This window comes from Equus przewalskii, chromosome 7 (assembly GCF_037783145.1).
Source record: "Equus przewalskii isolate Varuska chromosome 7, EquPr2, whole genome shotgun sequence".
Taxonomy (NCBI): Eukaryota; Metazoa; Chordata; class Mammalia; order Perissodactyla; family Equidae; genus Equus; species Equus przewalskii.
The window spans coordinates 58753820-58773158 of NC_091837.1; the positions used below are offsets into that span (position 1 = coordinate 58753820).

General features: G+C 35.1%; 1 protein-coding gene across 17 annotated transcripts in view; it reads left to right on the top strand.

The window, feature by feature from the left end:
- Positions 1–19339, top strand: part of KIAA1328 (KIAA1328 ortholog) — a 342992-nt gene that overhangs the window by 44794 nt on the left and 278859 nt on the right. For 16 of the 17 annotated variants that reach the window (XM_070629993.1, XM_008537390.2, XM_070629998.1 and 13 more), the window contains one exon: positions 11772–11887. In XM_070629993.1, coding sequence (XP_070486094.1) covers positions 11772–11887 — 116 coding nt within the window. Of the gene's footprint in view, positions 1–11771; positions 12746–19339 lie in introns of all 17 variants that reach the window. The other variant, XM_070630007.1, reaches the window with a different exon arrangement.

Here is a 19339-nt window from a genome sequence, read left to right on the forward strand (position 1 = left end):
AACCCCGGGCCGCTGAAGCGGAACGTGCGCACTTAACCGCTGAGCCACTAGGCTGGCCCCAAAGTGTTCTTTTTTTTACTCTTAAAGACATGATAACATAGGTTTTTTTTTAATAGATGCTCTTTATTAGATTGAGGAAGATCCTTTGGTTCCTAGATTGTAGAGTTTTTATCATGAAGAGGTTGAATTTTGACAAATGCCTTTCCTGCATTTATAGGTGATTACATCAGACTTCTCTTTTATTCTATTAACATGGTGAGTTACATCAATTTTCAGCTCTTAAACGAACAAATCCTGCCTTGTTGAGGTAAACCCAATTTGGATGTATTATCTATTTGTATCTCTGGATCTGCTTTGCTAATTGTTTTTTAGGACGTTTTTCAGCTGTGTTTATTAGATAGATTGAACCATAATTTCTGTTTTCCATACTGTCCTTGTCAGATTTTGGTATTAAGATTATGACTACTTCATAAAACAAGTAAGTACTTGAACCAAAAGGAGTAACCAGTGAGTTTTAGAATGTTAACTCTTTTGGGGTGCCAATTTAACATGAATTTAAATGATCAGATATCTCACTGCTCTAAGTATTATGTATCATACTACCTCTTATGCTTTGTTCCTTGGAAAGTATATTTTATCCTTAAGGTTTTTAAAACAATGTGTATTTTCTTCATTTTTCTCTATATCTAATCTTTCTTCGTATATTCAAATACGTTTTTGCTATTTCCATTTTTAATGTCTTAACTACTTGTAGTAATTTTAGAGGAAATCATGCATTCCATGTTTCATCTCAGACTAGAGCCTAGAGCCTTTAACCGCTTATACTTAAGGAGAAAGAAAATCATTTCTTGGTAGGAATACAATAGACACTTCAATGGATTTGTTTAGTATATTCACAAAGTTGTGCAGCCATCACCACCATCAATTTTAGAACATTCTCATTACACCAAAATGAAACCATGCAGCCATTAGCAGTCACTCCCAACTTCCCACCAACGTTCCTAGCCCTAGGCAATCGCTTCTCTGCTTTTTGTTTCAATGGATTAGCCTATTCTGGACATTTCCTATACATGGAATCACATAATATGTTGTCTTTTTAAACTAATTGCCTTAACTTGGCATACTGGTTTCTAGGTTTATCCATGTAGTAGCATGTGTTAGTACCTCATTTCTATTTATTGTCAAATAATTTTTCATTCTATGGATGGCACCACATATAACTTATCTAGTTATTCGTTGTAGCGTAAGCAGCTGACAAGTAGCTTTTTGATTGTAACGTAAGGGCCTGACGTTAAACTTTTTAAAAATTTTTTACATTGCTACATTTTTATAATTAATTTTTTATTGAAGTAACATTGGTTTATAACATATAAATTTCAGGTGTACATCAATATATTTTGACTTATGTGTGGATGACATCATGTTCACCACCCAAACTCTAATTGGCATCAGTCACCATACACATGCCCTTTTACCCCTTTTGCCCTCCCCCTTCCCCTCTGGTAACCACCAGTCTATTCTCTGTGTCTATGTGTTTTTTTGTTCTTATTGTTTTATCTTACAAGTGAAATCACATATGAGTGAAGTCATATGGTATTTGTCTTTCTCTCTCTGACTTATTTCACTTAGCATAATACCCTCGAGGTCTATCCATGTTGTCGCAAATGGCAAGATTGCATCTTTTTTTTATAGCTGAATAGTATTCCATTGTATATATACCATATCTTCTTTATCCAGTTATCCACTGATGGGCTCATAGGTTATTTCCAAATTTTGCCTATTGTGAATAATGTTGTAATGAACAAAGAGGTGCATATATCTTTTCAAATTAATGTTTTCATGCTCTTTGGATGACTACTCAGTTGTGGAATAGCTGGATTATATGATATTTCTATTTTTAAATTTTTGGGAAATCTCTGTACTATTTTCCATAGTGGCTGCACCAGTTTGCGTTCCCACCGGCAGTGTATGAGGGTTCCCTTTTCTTCACGTCCTCTCTAACACATTATTGCTTGTCTTTTTAATAACCATTCTGATGAGCATGAGGTGATAGCTCGTTGTTTTGATTTGCATTTCGCTAATAATTAGTGATGTTGAACATCTTTTCATGTGCCTGTTGGCCATCTGTACATTGTCTTTGGAAAAATGTCTGTTCAGATCCTCTGCCATTGTTGAATCGGGTTGTTTGTTTTTTTGTTGTTGAATTATATGAGTTCTTTATATATTTTGGATAGTAACCCCTTATCAGATTTATGATTTGCACATATCTTCTCCCAATTGTTAGGTTGTCTTTTCATTTTGTTGATGGTTTCCTTTGCTATGCAGCTTTTTTAGTTTGATGTAGTCCTGTTTATTTTTTATTCTTTTGTTTCCCTTACCTGAGGAGACATAATATTCAAAAAGATACTGTTAAGACCAGTGTACTTTCTATTCTTTCTTCTAAGAGTTTTATGGTTTCAGGGGCTAGCTTTGTGGTATAGTGGTTAAGTTCAGCATGCTCTGCTATGGTGGCCCAGGTTTGCAGGTTCGGATCCCGGGCACAGACCTATACCACTTGTCACCTGTGCCATGGTGGCAACCCGTGGAAGAAGATTGGCACAGATATTACTTCCGGGTTAATCTTCCATAAGCAAGAAAAGAGGAAGATTGGCATCAGACGTTAGCTCAGGGCTAATCCTCCTCAGAAAAAAAAATGAGTTTTATGGTTTAAGGTTTTACATTCAATCCATTTTGAGTTAATTTTTATGTATGGTGTAAGATAATAGTCTACTTTCACTCATTTGCATGTGGCTGTCCAGTTTTCCCAGCACCATCTATTGAAGAAACTTTCCTTTCTCCGTTATAAGTTCTTGGCTCCTTTGTTGAAAATTAACTGTCCATAGATGTGTGGGTTTATTTCTGGCTCTTGATTCTGTTCCATGAAGCTGTATGTCTGTTTTTGTGCCAGTACTGTGCTGGTTTTTTTTGGGTTTTTTTTTTTTTTTTGAGGAAGATTAGCCCTGAGCTAACTACTGCCAGTCCTCCTCTTTTTGCTGAGGAAGACTGGCCCTGAGCTAACATCCATGCCCATCTTCCTCTACTATATATGTGGGATACCTACCACAGCATGGCTTTTGCCAAGCAGTGCCATGTCTGCACCCGGGATCCGAACCGGTGAACCCTCTGCCGCTGAAAAGCGGAACATGCATACTTAACCACTGAGCCACCAGGCCAGCCCCAATGCTGTTTTGATTACTGTAGCTTTGTGGTATATTTTGAAATCAGGGAGTGTGACACCTCCAGCTTTGTTCTTTTTTCTTCAGATTGTTTTCACTATTTGGAGTCTTTTGTTGTTACGTATAAATTTTAGGGTTCTTTGTTCTATTTCCATGAAAATTGTCATTGAGACTTTGATAGGGATTGTATTGAATCTGTAGATTGAGTTAGGAAGTATGGACATTTTAACTATGTTAATTCTTCTAATCCATGAGCATGGAATATCTTTCTATTTGTGTCTTCTTCGATTTCTTTCACTGATGTTTTATGCTTTTCAGTGAACAGGTCTTTCACTCTTTGGTTAAATTTATTCCTAGGTATTTTATTCTTTTTGTTGCAATTATAAATGGGATTGTATACTTGATTTCCCTTTCTGCTATTTCATTGTTAGTATATAGAAACAGAATTGATTTTTGTATGTTGATTTTGTACCCTGCAACTTTACTGTATTCATTTATTATTACTAATAGTTTTTTGGTGGATTCTTTATGGTTTTCTATATATAAAATCTTGTCATATGCAAATAGCGACTGTTTTACTTCTTCCTTTTCAATTTGAATCCTTTTTATCTCTTTTTCTTGCCTAATAGCTCTGACTAGGGCTTGCAATACTGTATTAAATAAGAGTGACAAGAGTGGGCATCCTTGTCTTGTTCCTTCTTATTAGAGGGATAACTTTCAGTTTTTCACCATTGAGTATGTTGTTAGCTGTGGGTTTGGCTTATAGACTAAAAGCTGGTTCTTTGAAAAGATAAACAAAATTGACAAACCTTTATCTAGACTAAGAAAAAAGAAAGACGGCAGAATCAGAAACAAAAAAGGAGAAATTATAGTGAGTACCACAGAAATACAAAGGATTATTAGAGAATACTACAAAAAGGTATATGCCAACAAATTGGATGATCTAGAAGAAATGGATAAATTCTTAGAATTATACAACCTTATAAAGCTGAATCAAGAAGAAATAGAAAATCTGAATAGACCAATCACTAGTAAAGAGATTAAAACAGTAGTTGAAAACCTCCCAAAAAACAAAAGTCCAGCATCCTCATGAATTCTACTAAATATTCAAAGAAGATTTAATGCCTGTCTTTCTCAAACTCTTCCCAAAAATTGAAGAGGAAAGGATGCTTTCTAATTCATTCCACGAGGCCAGTATTATCCTGATACCAAAACCAGACAAGGAGAAAACACACATAAAAAATAACAGGCCAGTATCACTGATGGACATAGATACAAAAATCCTCAACAAAATATTAGCAGATTGAATACAACAATACATTACAAATGATCATACACCATAATCAAGTGGAATTTATTCCAAGAATGCAAGGATGATTCAACATCTGCAAATCAATTGATGTGATACACCACATTAATAAAATGAGGAATAAAACTCACATGATCACCACAGTAGATGCAGAGAAAGCATTTGATGACATGCAGCATCCATATATGATAAAAACTGTGAAAAACAATGGATATAAAAGGAAAGTACCTCAACATAATAATGACAGTGAGGGTTTGATTGCTGAGGCATCCACTTCGAAGACATCCATCTCAAATAAACACATTACCAGCTACACAGCTAGATAGAGCCAGGCCACGCCACCCATGAAGTTCCCCTTTTTAGAAAGTCCTAGTTGACCTAGATAATTGACCATATGACTAACTGTTTGCTTGCTTTTCCCTTTCCTCACTTTAATTCCTGCTGTTACGTTTTAAATTCACTGATAAAGAGTGAACACACAAACCCTAAACGCACCCCACCCTCAACCCCAATAAAGACAGAACTCCAGGTCTGCTTGCTTGCTTGCTCTCTCTCTCTAACCACTACCTTGCTGTGTGGCCCTAGATGTGCTGTATACCTTCCAGGACCTATGATTAATAAACTTTATTTTTTCAAACTTTCCTAATGGTTGTTGCCGAGGTGCATCTTGCAATCGTAATAAGAACCACGTGAGTCAGTCCAGCCACAACATTGGTTCCGGTCAGGGAAATGTCTGGGGGCATGCCACAAATAGTACAGGCCCAGGAAGTGCCCACAAGCATTTCTAGCCCATAGTATCACTATCAATAGGCTGAGAGCGACACAGAATATCCATTGATGGACATTTGGATTGTTTGTACTTTTTGGTTTTATGGATTATACTGCTGTGAACATATATGTATAAATGTTTGTGTGGACATGTTTTAATTTCTCTAGGAACAGAATTGCTGGGTCATATGGTAACTCTGTGTTTAACTTTTGGAGGAATTGCTGGACTGTTTCCCAGGCTGTGCCGTTTTACATTTCCACCAGTAATGTATGAGAGTTCCAGTTTCTCCACAGCCTTGCTAATGTTTGTTTTTGTCCTTTTGATTATATCATCCTAGTGGGTATGAAGTGATATCTAATTGTGGATTTGCTTGTCATTTACCTAATGACTAACAATGTTGAACATCTTTTCATATGCATGTTGGCCATCTGTGTATCTTCTTTGAAGAAACAGCTATTATCCTGTTAAATTGAGTTGTCTTTTTATTGTTGAGTTCTCAGAGTTCTTTATATATTCCATTTACGCGTCCTTTATCAGATACATTATTTGCAAAAATTTTCTCCTATTCGGTGTGTTATCTTTTCACTTTCTCGATGGTGTGCTCATTTAAAGCACATAAGTTCTTAGTTTTAATGACGTCCAATTTATCTATTTTTCTTTTATTTCTTGTGTTTGGTGTCATATCTATGAAACAATTGCCTAATCCAAGGTCACAAAGATGTATGCCTATAAATCTTCCAAGAGTTTATAGTTTTAGCTCAACTTTATTTTTTTGTGTTTGGATAGCAAGTTGTCCCAGCACTATTTGTTGGAAAGACTATTCTTTCCCTTTGATTTTCTTGCTACCCTGGTTGAAAAGTCAATTTACTGTTAATGTGAAGGTTTATTTATGTTCCATTGATCTATATGTCTATTCTCATGCCAGTACCACACTGTCTTGATTACTATAGTTTTGTAGTAAGTTTTAAAATTGGAAAGTGTGCATCCTCTAACTTTTTCTCCTTTTTCAAGAATATTTTAAGTATTCTGGGTCCCTTTCATTTTCATATGAATTTTAAGATCTGATTAGTTTGTCAATTTCTGCAAATAAACCGTCTGAAATTTTGATAGAGATTGAATTGAATCTGTAGATCAGTGTCAGGAGTACTGTCATCTTAACAATATTCAGTCTTCCAATCATGAACATGGAATGTCTTTTAGGTCGTTAATTTAGGTCTTTAATTTTTTTCAGCAATGTTTTGTAGTTTTCAGTGTACAAGTCTTGCTCCTTGTGTTGAATTTATTCCTTTGTGTTTTATTTTTCTTGGTGCAGTTGTAAATGCAGTTGTTTTCTTAATTTCTTTTTGGAGTCGTTCAGTGCTATTGTATAAACATGCAGTTGACTTGTGTATATTGATCTTGTATCCTGTAACCTCACTGAACTCCTTTATTAGATCTAATAGTTTTTTAGTGGATTTCTTAGATTTTCTATGTACAAAATCATGTCATGTAATATAGAGATGGTTTTACTTCTCCCTTTAGAATCTAGATGCCTTTTATTTATTTTACCTGCCTAGTTGTCCAGACTGTAACCTCCAGTACCGTGTTGAATTGAAATGGCAAGAGCAGACATCTTGGTCTTATTCCTGATCATAGGGTGACGAATTCAGTTTTTTACCAGTAAATATATTAGATGTGGCTTTTTCACAAATGGACTTTTACAGGTTGAGGAAGTTCCCTGTTCTTCCTATTCATTGAGTGTTTTTTTTTTTAAATCATTAATTGTTGTTGGATTTTTTCAAACACTTTTCTGCATCTGCTTAGATGATCGTGTGGTTTTTATCCTTTATTTTATTGATATATGGTATATTATGTTACTTGATTTTTGAGTGTTAAACCAACTTTTCATCTCTAGGATAAATCCTAATTCGTCATCTTATATAATCTTTTTTTATGTTTCTGGATGTTATTTGCTAGTATTTTGTTGAGGATTTTTGTGTCTTCATTCACTAGATATTGTTCTGTAGTTCTTAGAGCCCTTTTGAAATAGATTGGTATGTCTCTGATTTCTTGAAGTACCTGTATTCCTTTAGACAGTACATTATAAATAATAGCCAAATGTTAAAATTTATAAAGAGGGCATTAAGATGATTTCGCTGAAATGTTTCTTAATGATGAAAGCCATTCTTTTTCACCATGCATTTACTTTTGCTTGAAAACAGTATGTTCCTTTCTGTTTGCTAGATGTGCCATGAAATCTGTTCCTTCCTTCTCTAAATCTTACCCACTAAGTTGATATTCATAAGTTATAAAATGTACACGGCATACCTACCTCCCAAACACAGGGAAATAAATAGGGGAAGAAATTTTTCTGGTTTACCATTGGATGAGCTGTAGTTCTGTTTGGGACGGAAGTTTTGCTGCCTTGACCTTGTGTTTCTTTCACGTTAGTGTACATGTCCCCGTTCCTGGAGTATCTGGAAGAACACGAGGGCTATGCAAAGCTATAGAATAAACCTCTTTCTAGAACATTAGTTTTACTAAAAAATTTAGAATAGATGGTGTGGGATAATTTTTTATATTAAGACAAGATTGTTTTATGGAGAAAAACACAAAGTGTGCAGGGGTGTTTAAAACATAAGACTCAAAGAAATTCAGTAATTTCAGCACAATTTTCAGCCCAACCTTTAAGAATATGAATTCCCTCTCTTATTTTTTTTTTTTCGAGGAAGGTTAGCCCTGAGCTAACTACTGTCAATCCTCCTCTTTTTGCTGGGGAAGACTGGCCCTGAGCTGACATCCATGCCCATCTTCCTCTACTTTATATGTGGGACGCCTACCACAGCATGGAGTGCCAAGCAGTGCCATGTCCACACCCGGGATCCAAACCAGTGAACCCCGGGCTGCTGAGAAGCAGAACATGCGAACTTAACTGTACCACTGTACCACGGGGCGGACCCCTGAATTCTCTTTTCTTGTTAAGTAAGAGTACATTTTGTGGAATTTTTTGAGGAATACTGTGAGGCATTAAATAAAAGCTGACAGTGGTGATTTCCTACTTTACGAATAGGCTATTGTCCTCCTTATAAATAATTAACAAACCAACACTGGGAATATCCTCTTGTTGAGAGTTTTAACCTTTTTATCCTATTAGTCAAATATTTCCCTTTCTTATATTTATATTCTAATTTTTTTAATTAACTCATTGCTGTATTCTAAATGAAATAGAGCATTTCGTCTTTTTATGTTATTTTGTGGTCTGAGAATGTTCCATGAAAAATGTAGGTATTTTCTCATACATATACCTCATGGGAAATATTAAACGTAAATTAAACAGGAAGACAGATTTCAAAGTGGATATCCAAATCTTGAGGTTGTCTTATTGGCAGGCTCTCTGCATTTAAAGTCTGTATTCATATACTTGCTCATATTAACTATGCTAATAGGCCACAAAGAAGCCATGCATATCTTTATATATAGGCCTGTTGAAGAAGTGTTGCACTTTGTGCTTAACAGAGCTTGTTAATTTTATAGCCTTCTAGAGCATAATAATTGCTAAAAGGTAGTCTAACGATAGCAGCATAACAAAAAAGATTTGGAAAAAAAAAGAGCCCTGTTTAAATAGTGTAGTGACAAATTTTTCAAACATACCCAGAAACTAAATTTAGAAGAGAATGATTTTTCTGGGTAGAACACTTTAAGTTTTGGGAAAAGCTCATCGTACATTCTGGTGTTATGGAGTATATGTACAAGCATTTTGCCTTCAGTGATCCCTAGAGTTTTCATGTGTTTCCTTTAAGTCCAACAAAGGGAGTAAGTAAATTTTGCGTTATACCTATATGACACCTGTATGTTCTGACCTAGTAGACTCTAGAGATAATCTCTGCCTTTAATTTAATATTAAGGTAAACTTGGCAATCTAATTTTTTGTTACTGTTTTTATGGCCCTGGAGCATTACTTGTTTTTTTTGTTTGGTTTTTTGGGTATTTTTGGTGAGGAAGATTGGCCTTGAGCTAACGTCTATGCCCATCTTCCTGTACTTTTTATGTGGGATGGCACCACAGCATGCCTTGGTGAGCAGTGTGTAGGTCCACGCCTGGAATCCAAACCCTTGAACTCTGGGCCACCAAAGTAGAGTGCACAAACTTAACCACTATGCCACTGGGCCTGCCCCTGCTTGTTGAAGAAACAAATCTTTGAGCCATTCCTCATATTTATATGGCTTTTATGAATGAGATTGAAACTATAGAGAACCATTGTTAGGTTCCTGTTGAATACCTCATAATTGAATAAGGTTACTGTGATTATTTTTCCCTATGGTAGGAAATTTTCGGTAAATATTTTTTAATAAGTACGTGAACATAAATGTTCTCTTATCTACTTATGGATTTTCCTCTTCAGTCTTGTCTTTAAGATTTTATCAATCTAAATGGAGAGATTTTGCTGCATATTTTTTCACCTCAACAGTGTTTATTCTCTCCTTAAAATATGTATATAGCATCACCTATTTATCTTTATTTTATGCACAATCCTACAGGTTTGTCACTTCCTTTGTCCTGCATTATTTATCCTCATGCTAAATTTTGTATCTTTGCACTTTTTAATATTTCTCTTATTATCTACTACTTCCCTTATCCTGTGGCTATAGCTTTTATCTAGATTATAATGTTATATACCATGTACCCTGAGCAAATGTTTGATAACTTCTTTCTTGTTTCTTTACAAATGCTCTCCATATTTATAAAGGACATATACAGTATCAGGATATTTATAGTATAGTGAAGGAAATCATAGGACTTCAGCTGGGAAGAATTTTTAAAATTGTCTAGTCTAGGCTTTCTTCTTTACAAGTGAGAGTAATGACGCCCAGAGAAATAAGCACACTTTGCCAAAGTCTCCAAGTGTACTTATCTTCTGATTTACAGTTTGGAGGTTTTACTTGATCTGGAACAGTTTCTTGACAAAGATGTTTCAGAAGCTTTTTGATAGATCAAAGAGGAGCAATTTGGATGGTAGAAATAATAAATAGTACAAATACTTGACAATTTTAGAAAAACTTATAGGCAATGGGGAATTACTCTGAAAGATGTTAGTGCAAATGTGCTTGAGAGAAATAACAAGAAAAGGGAAGGCATTGTAAAGAGATGACAACAGGAGACAGGGTAACCTGACACTAGAGTATAAATCCTCTTAAGATATATATATTTGTTCTTTGTTTATTGTCTGAATTGCTTGTAATTGTATCCGTTTTAGAGATTATCCTCTTAGAAAGAAGAACCTGAGTCCCGTTCATAGGCCTATTAGTATGCTAAACATAAATAATAGAGATTGGGGAAATGATTTGAATGTCATGATGAGCAAGAAGAAATCAACCTATTTTTTGAACACTACTGTGTACCGTGCACTTTCACACAAATTATTTCCAAGACAAGGTACAATCAACTCTTAAACATTCAAAATTCTAATTTTTATTCTGTTATCTCATTGATTTCAATATCTCCACCAGAAGGCTAGCAGCAAACGAAAGGCTATGGAGTTCATGTTATTCAGAAATTGCTCTGGGAGAGTAGGCATCTGGGGGGAAGTAAATTTAGGAGAGCAGAGGAAAGGTTTGGTTTCCCTGTGGGTTTCACTTCACATATCTTGGTGTGATCTTGTAGCATAAATGTGTTGTACTCTCCTTGGAGAAATAAGCACCAGTAACAGAGAAACTTAGGGCTAATATCTCAGCACAGAATTAACATGAAAATTAGGCTTGTCATTTCAAGATAAGTTTTAATGTTATTGTTTAGTATTTTGTTGTTTGTTGTTTTTTTCCCTCTCTGCTCTTGTCAGAAACCACCCCATTTTGGTAGGATTGAGTTGGAATACTTTTCAAAGTTAAATGTTAAAGGTACTGATGTTTTTGGTCAGTGTTTTTAAATTTATCATCATTTTTGGGCTAAGAATAAATATAGTGCAAAGCTTTTTTTGTGTTAATGCCGTCTTTTTATCCCAGTTCAGTTATTTATATGCTACTGAGGAATAAAGGGTATCAGTACTGGGAAAAAGAATAAAATTGTCTATGTATATTTAGTGAAATGTTTGTGAGATATATATATGTTGTCAATTTCATTGGCAGGATTTAAATAAAAGTGTGAAAAAGATCTAAATAAAAATAAATTGTGCCTATTTTGATATTGAAGAAATGAAACCTATGTTTTAAAAATTGGATATTTTTGTGTCCTGGATTATAATTGGGAACCTATGTTCTGTGGAGGATTTTCCATATTTAAGATGCTTCTGAAGATTGGAAACATTCTTGATGTAAAGATCACATGCATAGTTTATTATAAAGGTGTGGAAGAAAGGTTAATAAAAAAAAACAGAACATACAGTATTTCCGAAGAAATCAGCACGCCTCTGGAAGAAATCTAGTTTTGGTAAACTGCAGCTGTAGGCACATATTTTATTTTATTCTCATAGGCATTTTCTTTTTCATTTTTTTATTTCTTTCAGAGTAAGTGAGGAAAAGGAAGTGACAGAAGAACGACTCAAAGCTGAGCAGGAATCATTTGAGAAGAAGATCAGGCAGTTGGAAGAACAGAATGAACTGATCATCAAAGAAAGGGAAGATATCCTTTTTGAAAGTCCTCTTTTTTAATGTGCACAAAGTTTGACTCTTTCATGAAGAAAATTTAAACTCCAGAGAAATAATTGCTCTAATTTATAACAGGGAGTAAATCTGCATGGGCTGCCATTTCTAGGCAATCAGAATGACACTTAACAGCATGTGCAGTTGCTTCCTTTTGCTTGATACGGCCATCCAGCTGTTCTGCTGCTGCTGTTATCCTGCGGAGCACATATTTGTCAACTAAAAAAGACAATAAGAAATTTGGGCATGAAAATGTGGTGTTGGAACTTTATTAAATTCTGTTCCACAACTGTAATTGAGCCTGAAACCTCTTTGTAGTTGGTATTCTTTCTAGCTAAAGCTTTGACTGTCCTAAGGAATTCTACTCTAAAATCATAAAAATAAAAAAACCCATCATAATTTGTAAATGTTGTAATAGCTAAGTGTTTACGCTGCAGCATAAAACCATCAAACTATTTTCATGAGGAGAAAACTACTAGGTTTAGTACTAGAGGGGGTGTGTGTGAATATATATATTACATTATTTGTAAGAAAGTAAAATAAAAACTAGTGTTTTAACTTAAGAGTTGTAGTTTAAGGGATATGTGAGGTAAAATAAGTGTATTTCTGGCATTTCTTTTGAATGGGTAGAATTACCTATCTTGGAGTATTTTTTGCAGTGCTGTTGATATAAAAGAGAAGTGACTATCTCTAAAGTTAGAGTGATGTATCGGCCAGCTAAACTAGTGTGTGAATGCTTGAAGGAGTCATTGTCCTTATTGTCAGTACCATCATTAACTTGATTGTTATTAATTATTTCAAAGATTGTTCAAGTGTCAAAGATGATCATATATTGACAGTAAGTATACCTTTGTCAATACCAGGGAAATGGAAGCATAAAGATAAATTAATTAGCTTCAAAAAAAGCACAAGAAAGTAACTTGTGAATATATCAATATGAAAAATGAGTTCTGAACTTTTGTTTTTCAAACTGGTCGTACACAGTTGGAAATTAATATCATCAGAATTCTCAAACTTGACTTGCTGAGTAGAACATTCATAAGGCTTATTGGCCCACAATTGTAAAGGAGAACTTTTTCAATTTTTTTTTTTTCTATATCTTTTTAACCTTTCATAATTGCGCCTTCTCTTTTCTTTGCCCTCATTGACTTTATTATCCTGGGTTTGTGACTCTCAGGCTAGACTCTTGGGATTTTCTTCCTGCTGCTTTTCTCTTAAGGTTAAAGTAGTGCTGTTTAGTCAGAATTCACAACCATCTAGGCTCAGCCAGTTTTGGTCTTTCACTTCTTACATGGAGTAGTGACTGGGGACCCTAACACTTTGTAGAAAAGGTAGATTAAGAACGCTTTTGGGGCCGCTGGCCCGGTGGCACAGCAGTTAAATGCACACGTTCTGCTTCAGCGGCCCGGGGTTCACTGGTTCAGATCCCAGGTGTGGACATGGCACCGCATGGCACACCATGCTGTGGTAGGTGTCCCACATATAAAGTAGAGGAAGATGGGCACAGATGTTAGCTCAGGGCCAGTCTTCCTCAGCAAAAAGAGGAGGATTGGCAGCAGTTAGCTCAGGGCTAATCTTCCTCAAAAAAAAAAAAATGAATGCTTTTATTTGCAACAAGAATTTGCTTTACAGGGTCTGTTTTTCATCTCTGGAGATAAGTGCTCTCTGACATTGGTTCAGTGGCTTAAAGTTTTCAGTGCTGACATCTCTACAATTCTCTCAGCTTTTTCTGATAGTTGCAAAATTCCAGGTGAAAAATGGTTGCTCCAATTCCAGGTATCGTATTTGCATTAAAGCAGGAAGAAAGGGGGAGGAAGAGGTCCTGGCAGTTGTGATTCCTCCTCCTTTTTTAAAAAAAACATAAAATCTTTCTCAAAGCACCCCCCCCCCCGCCATGTTTCATAAGATATTTATTGTCCTGAACTTTATTACATGGCCATGCTAAGCTTCAGGAGAGGCTGAGAAGGTGAGCATTTGGTGTGTCCAACTTATATAGTGGAAGGCAGCATGGGAGAAGGGGATTGGGAATGAAGTCAGCCTCCAACTCTGTCTTTTAGCAGAAGTAGGGGAATAGAATCCACTTTAATATAGGGGAGAGGAGGTGATACCTTGACCTTCCAGAGACATAAAAATAAGTGTTAGGTCTGGTGGAATTGGGGTGAGTTGAGGAAATAAAGTGAGAGAGGGAAATAGCAGACAATTTAGAAAGCCTGGCCACAATTAGATTGGGTTTGTTTATCTGGTGATATGCTTAACAAAAATGTGTTGCTATCTGTAAAAGTAGAATCTAATTTCGGATATTTAACACTCTTAAGGTCAAGATTAATTGTATTTAGTGCTGAAGCAGTCTAAATTCAGTATGGATATGAATGATTTCTTCTCTCAGGCTAAATATTAAGCTACCCTAGATAATTGTACTGACACAATTTTTCCTGTTTTCCCCATGACTTAGCCCAGGGCTCAGCAGACTACTGCCGTGGGCCAAATCCAGTAGAGTGCTGGCTAAATCCAGCCACGCCCGATCATTTATGTACTGGCTGTGGCTGCTTTTGTACTGCAGCTACAAGTTGAATAGTTGCAAGAAAGACGCTGTGGCCTGCATAGCCTAAAATATGTACTATCTGACCCTCTAGAGAAAAAGTTTGCTCACCTCTGATCTATTTTATAAGCGTAAAGGAAAAGGCATATAAATCAAGTCAGAGACTTAGACACGTGGTCTACATACTACATATAGTAATGAAAGTCTCTGACTTGAGCACTTATTATTATTGTGATGAAGATTGGAGTAAATGTTAGACCATTATCAAAAATTGAAATGGTTTCATTAATTAGTTTAAGATTTTTTGAATCACCAAATATAGGTGGTATTTGTGGAACTTGTCAAAGAAGGAAGAAAGGAAGATATGATTAAAAAACAGAGCCATCCATGGTTTTTGCTCCAAGTAGATTGCTCAGGTACAAATCCCCTTTACCAGCATAAACCTGTCAAAGGTTAATATAGATGATTTTACAGTACATAAAGTTCTACAAAACTTAGAAACATAAAACAAGGTTATAATTTAAAACAATATAATTTTAACTACAGATACATTTACCTATCATACATTAATGATTCAGACTCTTTCATATACATGAAAACATAATTTCAGATCATTTTTAAAGTCTCTTTCTTTGTGAGGAACTATATGAATTCTGGTTTTTGACATTTTAAAGATGTGTTATACTAAATTTAGGGGGGTTTTGTTTTAAAAGTTCTAATAACTTGATTCGTTGATCACTATACAAACGCATACCAGTCCCTTAATGAAAAAGAGAAGAGATATTGTGCATGTTTTCATTTGGATCAGGCTTTTGAAAGATTTGTTGTTACAATAAATAGAGAATATGTTATTATTACATAAAAATTCTTGATAATTTTTAGTTTGGAAAAGAAAGCTTATTTCCTGAGAACTTAACTGTGTAAATGAATATGCCGTTTATAAAGTCAAGCAGTCTGATGAACCTAGTAGATTTTTGTCTAGCTAAATGAATTGAAAGGAGAGATAAATCTGAAACTTAGAGGGAACTATGTCCAAGAGGAATAATTCCTAAACATGTTAGCATGTAACAGTATAAGACACAGAAGATGTAGCCATTAGAAAAGTCGATTAATATTCGAGCTAATTGTATTTCCAGAGCATATGCCTCAGGTCATGATGTTATCTGAAGCTTACAGAAGGGAAGTAAACTCTGATGTTTACTGACTTCACTGTTTTAGCTAGCACAGCAAGAGAGGTGACAGTGAAGAAACCACAAAGGGCTATAGCTTGAAATCCTGTTTTAGCTTTGACCAGCTATCTGATTTTGGGAAAGCTACTGAACTTCTCTGAGTCTCTTTTCTCATCTATAATATATGGATAGCTAATAATGCCTTCTTTGCAGGCCTGTTGCAATTGATAGTTTCTTTACATTATGTTTGAAAAGAACCTAACAGTGTCTTGTACTTAGTAGGCACTGAAAAAATACAGCAATTCTCATTATTACTAAATTAATATAGATGAGGGATGAGATGACTAGACCCTCTGTTTCTCCTGTCTGTGCCTCTCTTCACTGGGGTTTTGATGGTTTTCATTAGGCTATGCAAGTGCTTAGGTGTTTAGAGGCACAGTAGGAAAGGGAAATTGATCTCTTCTCTGCCTTGTCTTCTAATTTCTGTGAAAGAGGAAACCTCTTTGTGCCACCTGTACCTGTTGCATGCTGACTGGAGAGGAAACTAAGTCTTACTTTCCTCTCCCAGAAACCAGACTGACAGAGATGTTTGTGTTTTTTTCTCCTTCTGGTCCTTTTCCATTATCTCTCTGACTGGAACCTAGTAAATCAAAGAGGTTTAGAGGTGCTTAGCTGAGATCCTTGAGCCCATTGTATGAGTGGTCATTTTAGAAACCTTGCTCTAGGAAGAAAGAATTTTAAAGGAAATAACCTTAACCTTTTGAGGACTGTTTTAGAATGAGCCAAAGGTTTTAGTATGTCTGTGGCGAAAATATACTAGAGAAAATTCACAAGAATTTCATCTAATTATGTAAAAGAATTCATTAGTTGAAATAACAGTAATACTTCAGAGGTATTCAAAACTTTCTGTTTAACTATACATCTCTGCTTCAGGAGCCAGACTACCATGATCCATTAGACTTTTACTAAAGATAGCAACCATACTGCAGGAAGCTCTGTCATAGATTTGGGTGGGGTGGTGTTGGGTAGGGAGGGTTGGGAAGGATAGTAAAAATAAGTTTCATGAGAAAGGAAATAAGTTTCAAAAGAAAATTCAATCTCTCCCTTCTAGTTAATCTTTTTGGCCTTTCCTAAGAGAAGGCAGGAGATTTTGTAGTCGTGGAAATAGTTCTGGGAGAATTAAAGATCTGAAAATCTTAAAATGAAGAGGGCTATAGACAAAGGAGATGGTGTTTTGGTGTCTGGCAGTGTGATATACTAATATAGCAAGTATGTATGTCTCCAAACACGTTATCAACTTTGATGAATCTTGGCCTTTTTGTTTTGAATAAATATTGGGCTTTTGTTTTTTGTTTACAAATTTAATTCTATAGTGATAGAATATATTCTGTGTACTTGGATAAAGTCAATTTATTCCACTTAACAAGCCCTAGACAATATTGTTTTATTAATCTAATACTTATCTTTAACACCGTAGAAGTTGTACTCTTTGAGTCCATTTTTGTTTGTTTGTTTTGTGATGCTGTATAACTTTAGCAGGTTTTGGACCATTATTATTGTGTATTGTCCTGGAGTGTCATTTTAAATCACAATAACAGGTTTAGTAACTCTTTCCATTTGTATTACAGAGAAATAAGCATGTTTAAGGAAAGAACTGATTGTTACTAGTTTTGTTGTTGCCTAAACTGTTCTTAAAGATTCTTTTGTTCTCTTAAAAATATTTAGATATTAATGCAAAACACAGGGAGGAATTGATGATAAATGTTTGCAGAAAGTAAAAAGGATTATAAAATTTTATCCATATCCTTAATTTCATTCCAGTAAGCCTTGAGGGGTTAAATTACTCTGTGATAGTGAGTTATATTTACACTTTACTTTTCTGGAACTCATCCAAGAATAAGAATAGAGAGAAGTACTCCTCAATGGCTCTGATCCCCTATTTTTGCACTTTTCTTATATGAGAGTTCCTGAGGCTGTAATATGGATAATAATAAACATTATCTGGTGACTAGTTTATAAGTCCATTGAGATTAACGACAGAAAACTAGAAGTAGAGAATGGAGCTACAGTGAGAAGGTTGAAGCTAACTGGGGAGTTGACAGGGAAACTTAAAAACCACATAAGAACTGAAAATGTACAGCAGTCTAGAACGCTGCCCACATAGATTTATCCCAAGACCATCATTTATTAAATGCAGTACAGTAGTTAACATTCATAATGATGGTTCTGAGGCATCAAAATAATGCTAAATTGTTTTTATCCCTGTTACTTTTTAGTACTTCTAGTACTTGTATTAGTAAGACATCTTACGTTTGTATATTGGTTTTCTATTTACAGAGCACTTTCACTTATGCTTTTTAATCTTCACGATAACCTGGTTAAATTAGATGAGGCAGATACTCTTGTCATCATTTTACAGATAAAGATATAGGTCTGAAGAGGTAAGTGTAACAGCCCCTTGCAGAGTTGAGTGAAATCTTTTGACACCAGGTGTTTTTCCATTATACCAAATTATTTCTGCAGCAGTGAATGATACAAATAAGCCTTACATTTCTAGCCTGATTTATAGTAAAGCACAATTTTATGAAAATTTTAATGTATCTTACTGTGCTTTTTATACAATGTTGGTTAAACAGTTTTTTGGTACTGAAAAGAATATAACCTGAGTTATTCAGAAATCTAGATATGTAGAATGTTCATGAGATTTTCTTCTATTTTGGCATTTCTATTCAGTCACCACGTCTTTATGCTTTTCCTTCTGAAACATTATTCTGAGCCCATTTTCTTTTGCTATTTTCCTGGACACTTTACTGCATTCCTACATTACTGTATAGTATCCTTTTGTCCCTTTCCCCATTCTCACCAACTATTTTTTGATTGACTTCATTCCATCACTGTTGCCAGATTAATCTTTCTTAAGGACTGTTTTTATGACATCACTTTATTACATCCAAATCGCTTTTTAATACCTTTCCTTGGCTTCTATGGCCTAAAATATCAAACGCATATTCTTAACTCATAGTCAAGCGCTCTGTTACTGATATCACATAATATATGTGACCTTCATTTTAATGACTCTCTTGTATGGTCCCTACATACTAGGTAGGAAAGACGCATTGGTTTTTCCTACTTATTACAGTTTATTTCTATTTCTTTGTCATTGTTCCTTTTACTAGTTTTCTTCTTCAAGACTTCTTTAAGACGTATTCTCTGATAATTTTTTTTTTTCAGTATTTGGCTCTTAGAATTCTTCAAACATTTTCACCTGTACTAACTGCCCTAACTTGTGTATTTTATGGTTCTTTGGGCAGCTGTGGTGTTTTTGTGACAGTATTGGATTTTGAATAAGAAAGCGTATGTCAGGCTCTTGGATCAGCTGCTTTATACCTTTATGACTTTATACAAGTCATCGAATGCAGGAGCATTTCTGTGGCATTTTAGAAGAAAAAGCTGATTTGCAGTGGCTTTAGACTTGAGTAGTGGTGAGAAAGTGAAGGCTGTGAAGAAGAGGAGATATTGTCTCGCCAAAGGGGCATCTATATTTGAAGGAATGTTTTTTGGTTTGTTTTAAGGCTGTAAGAGAATTTTGAGTATATTTATATGTTGAAACAAATGTGCCAGCAAACGATTAGGATCTGCTTTCCGTCCTGGGGTACCTTTTCTGATATTCAGGTTTTGCTCTGTGGAAATGAGACAAGTCTTAAAGAAATTCTGATGAATTTAT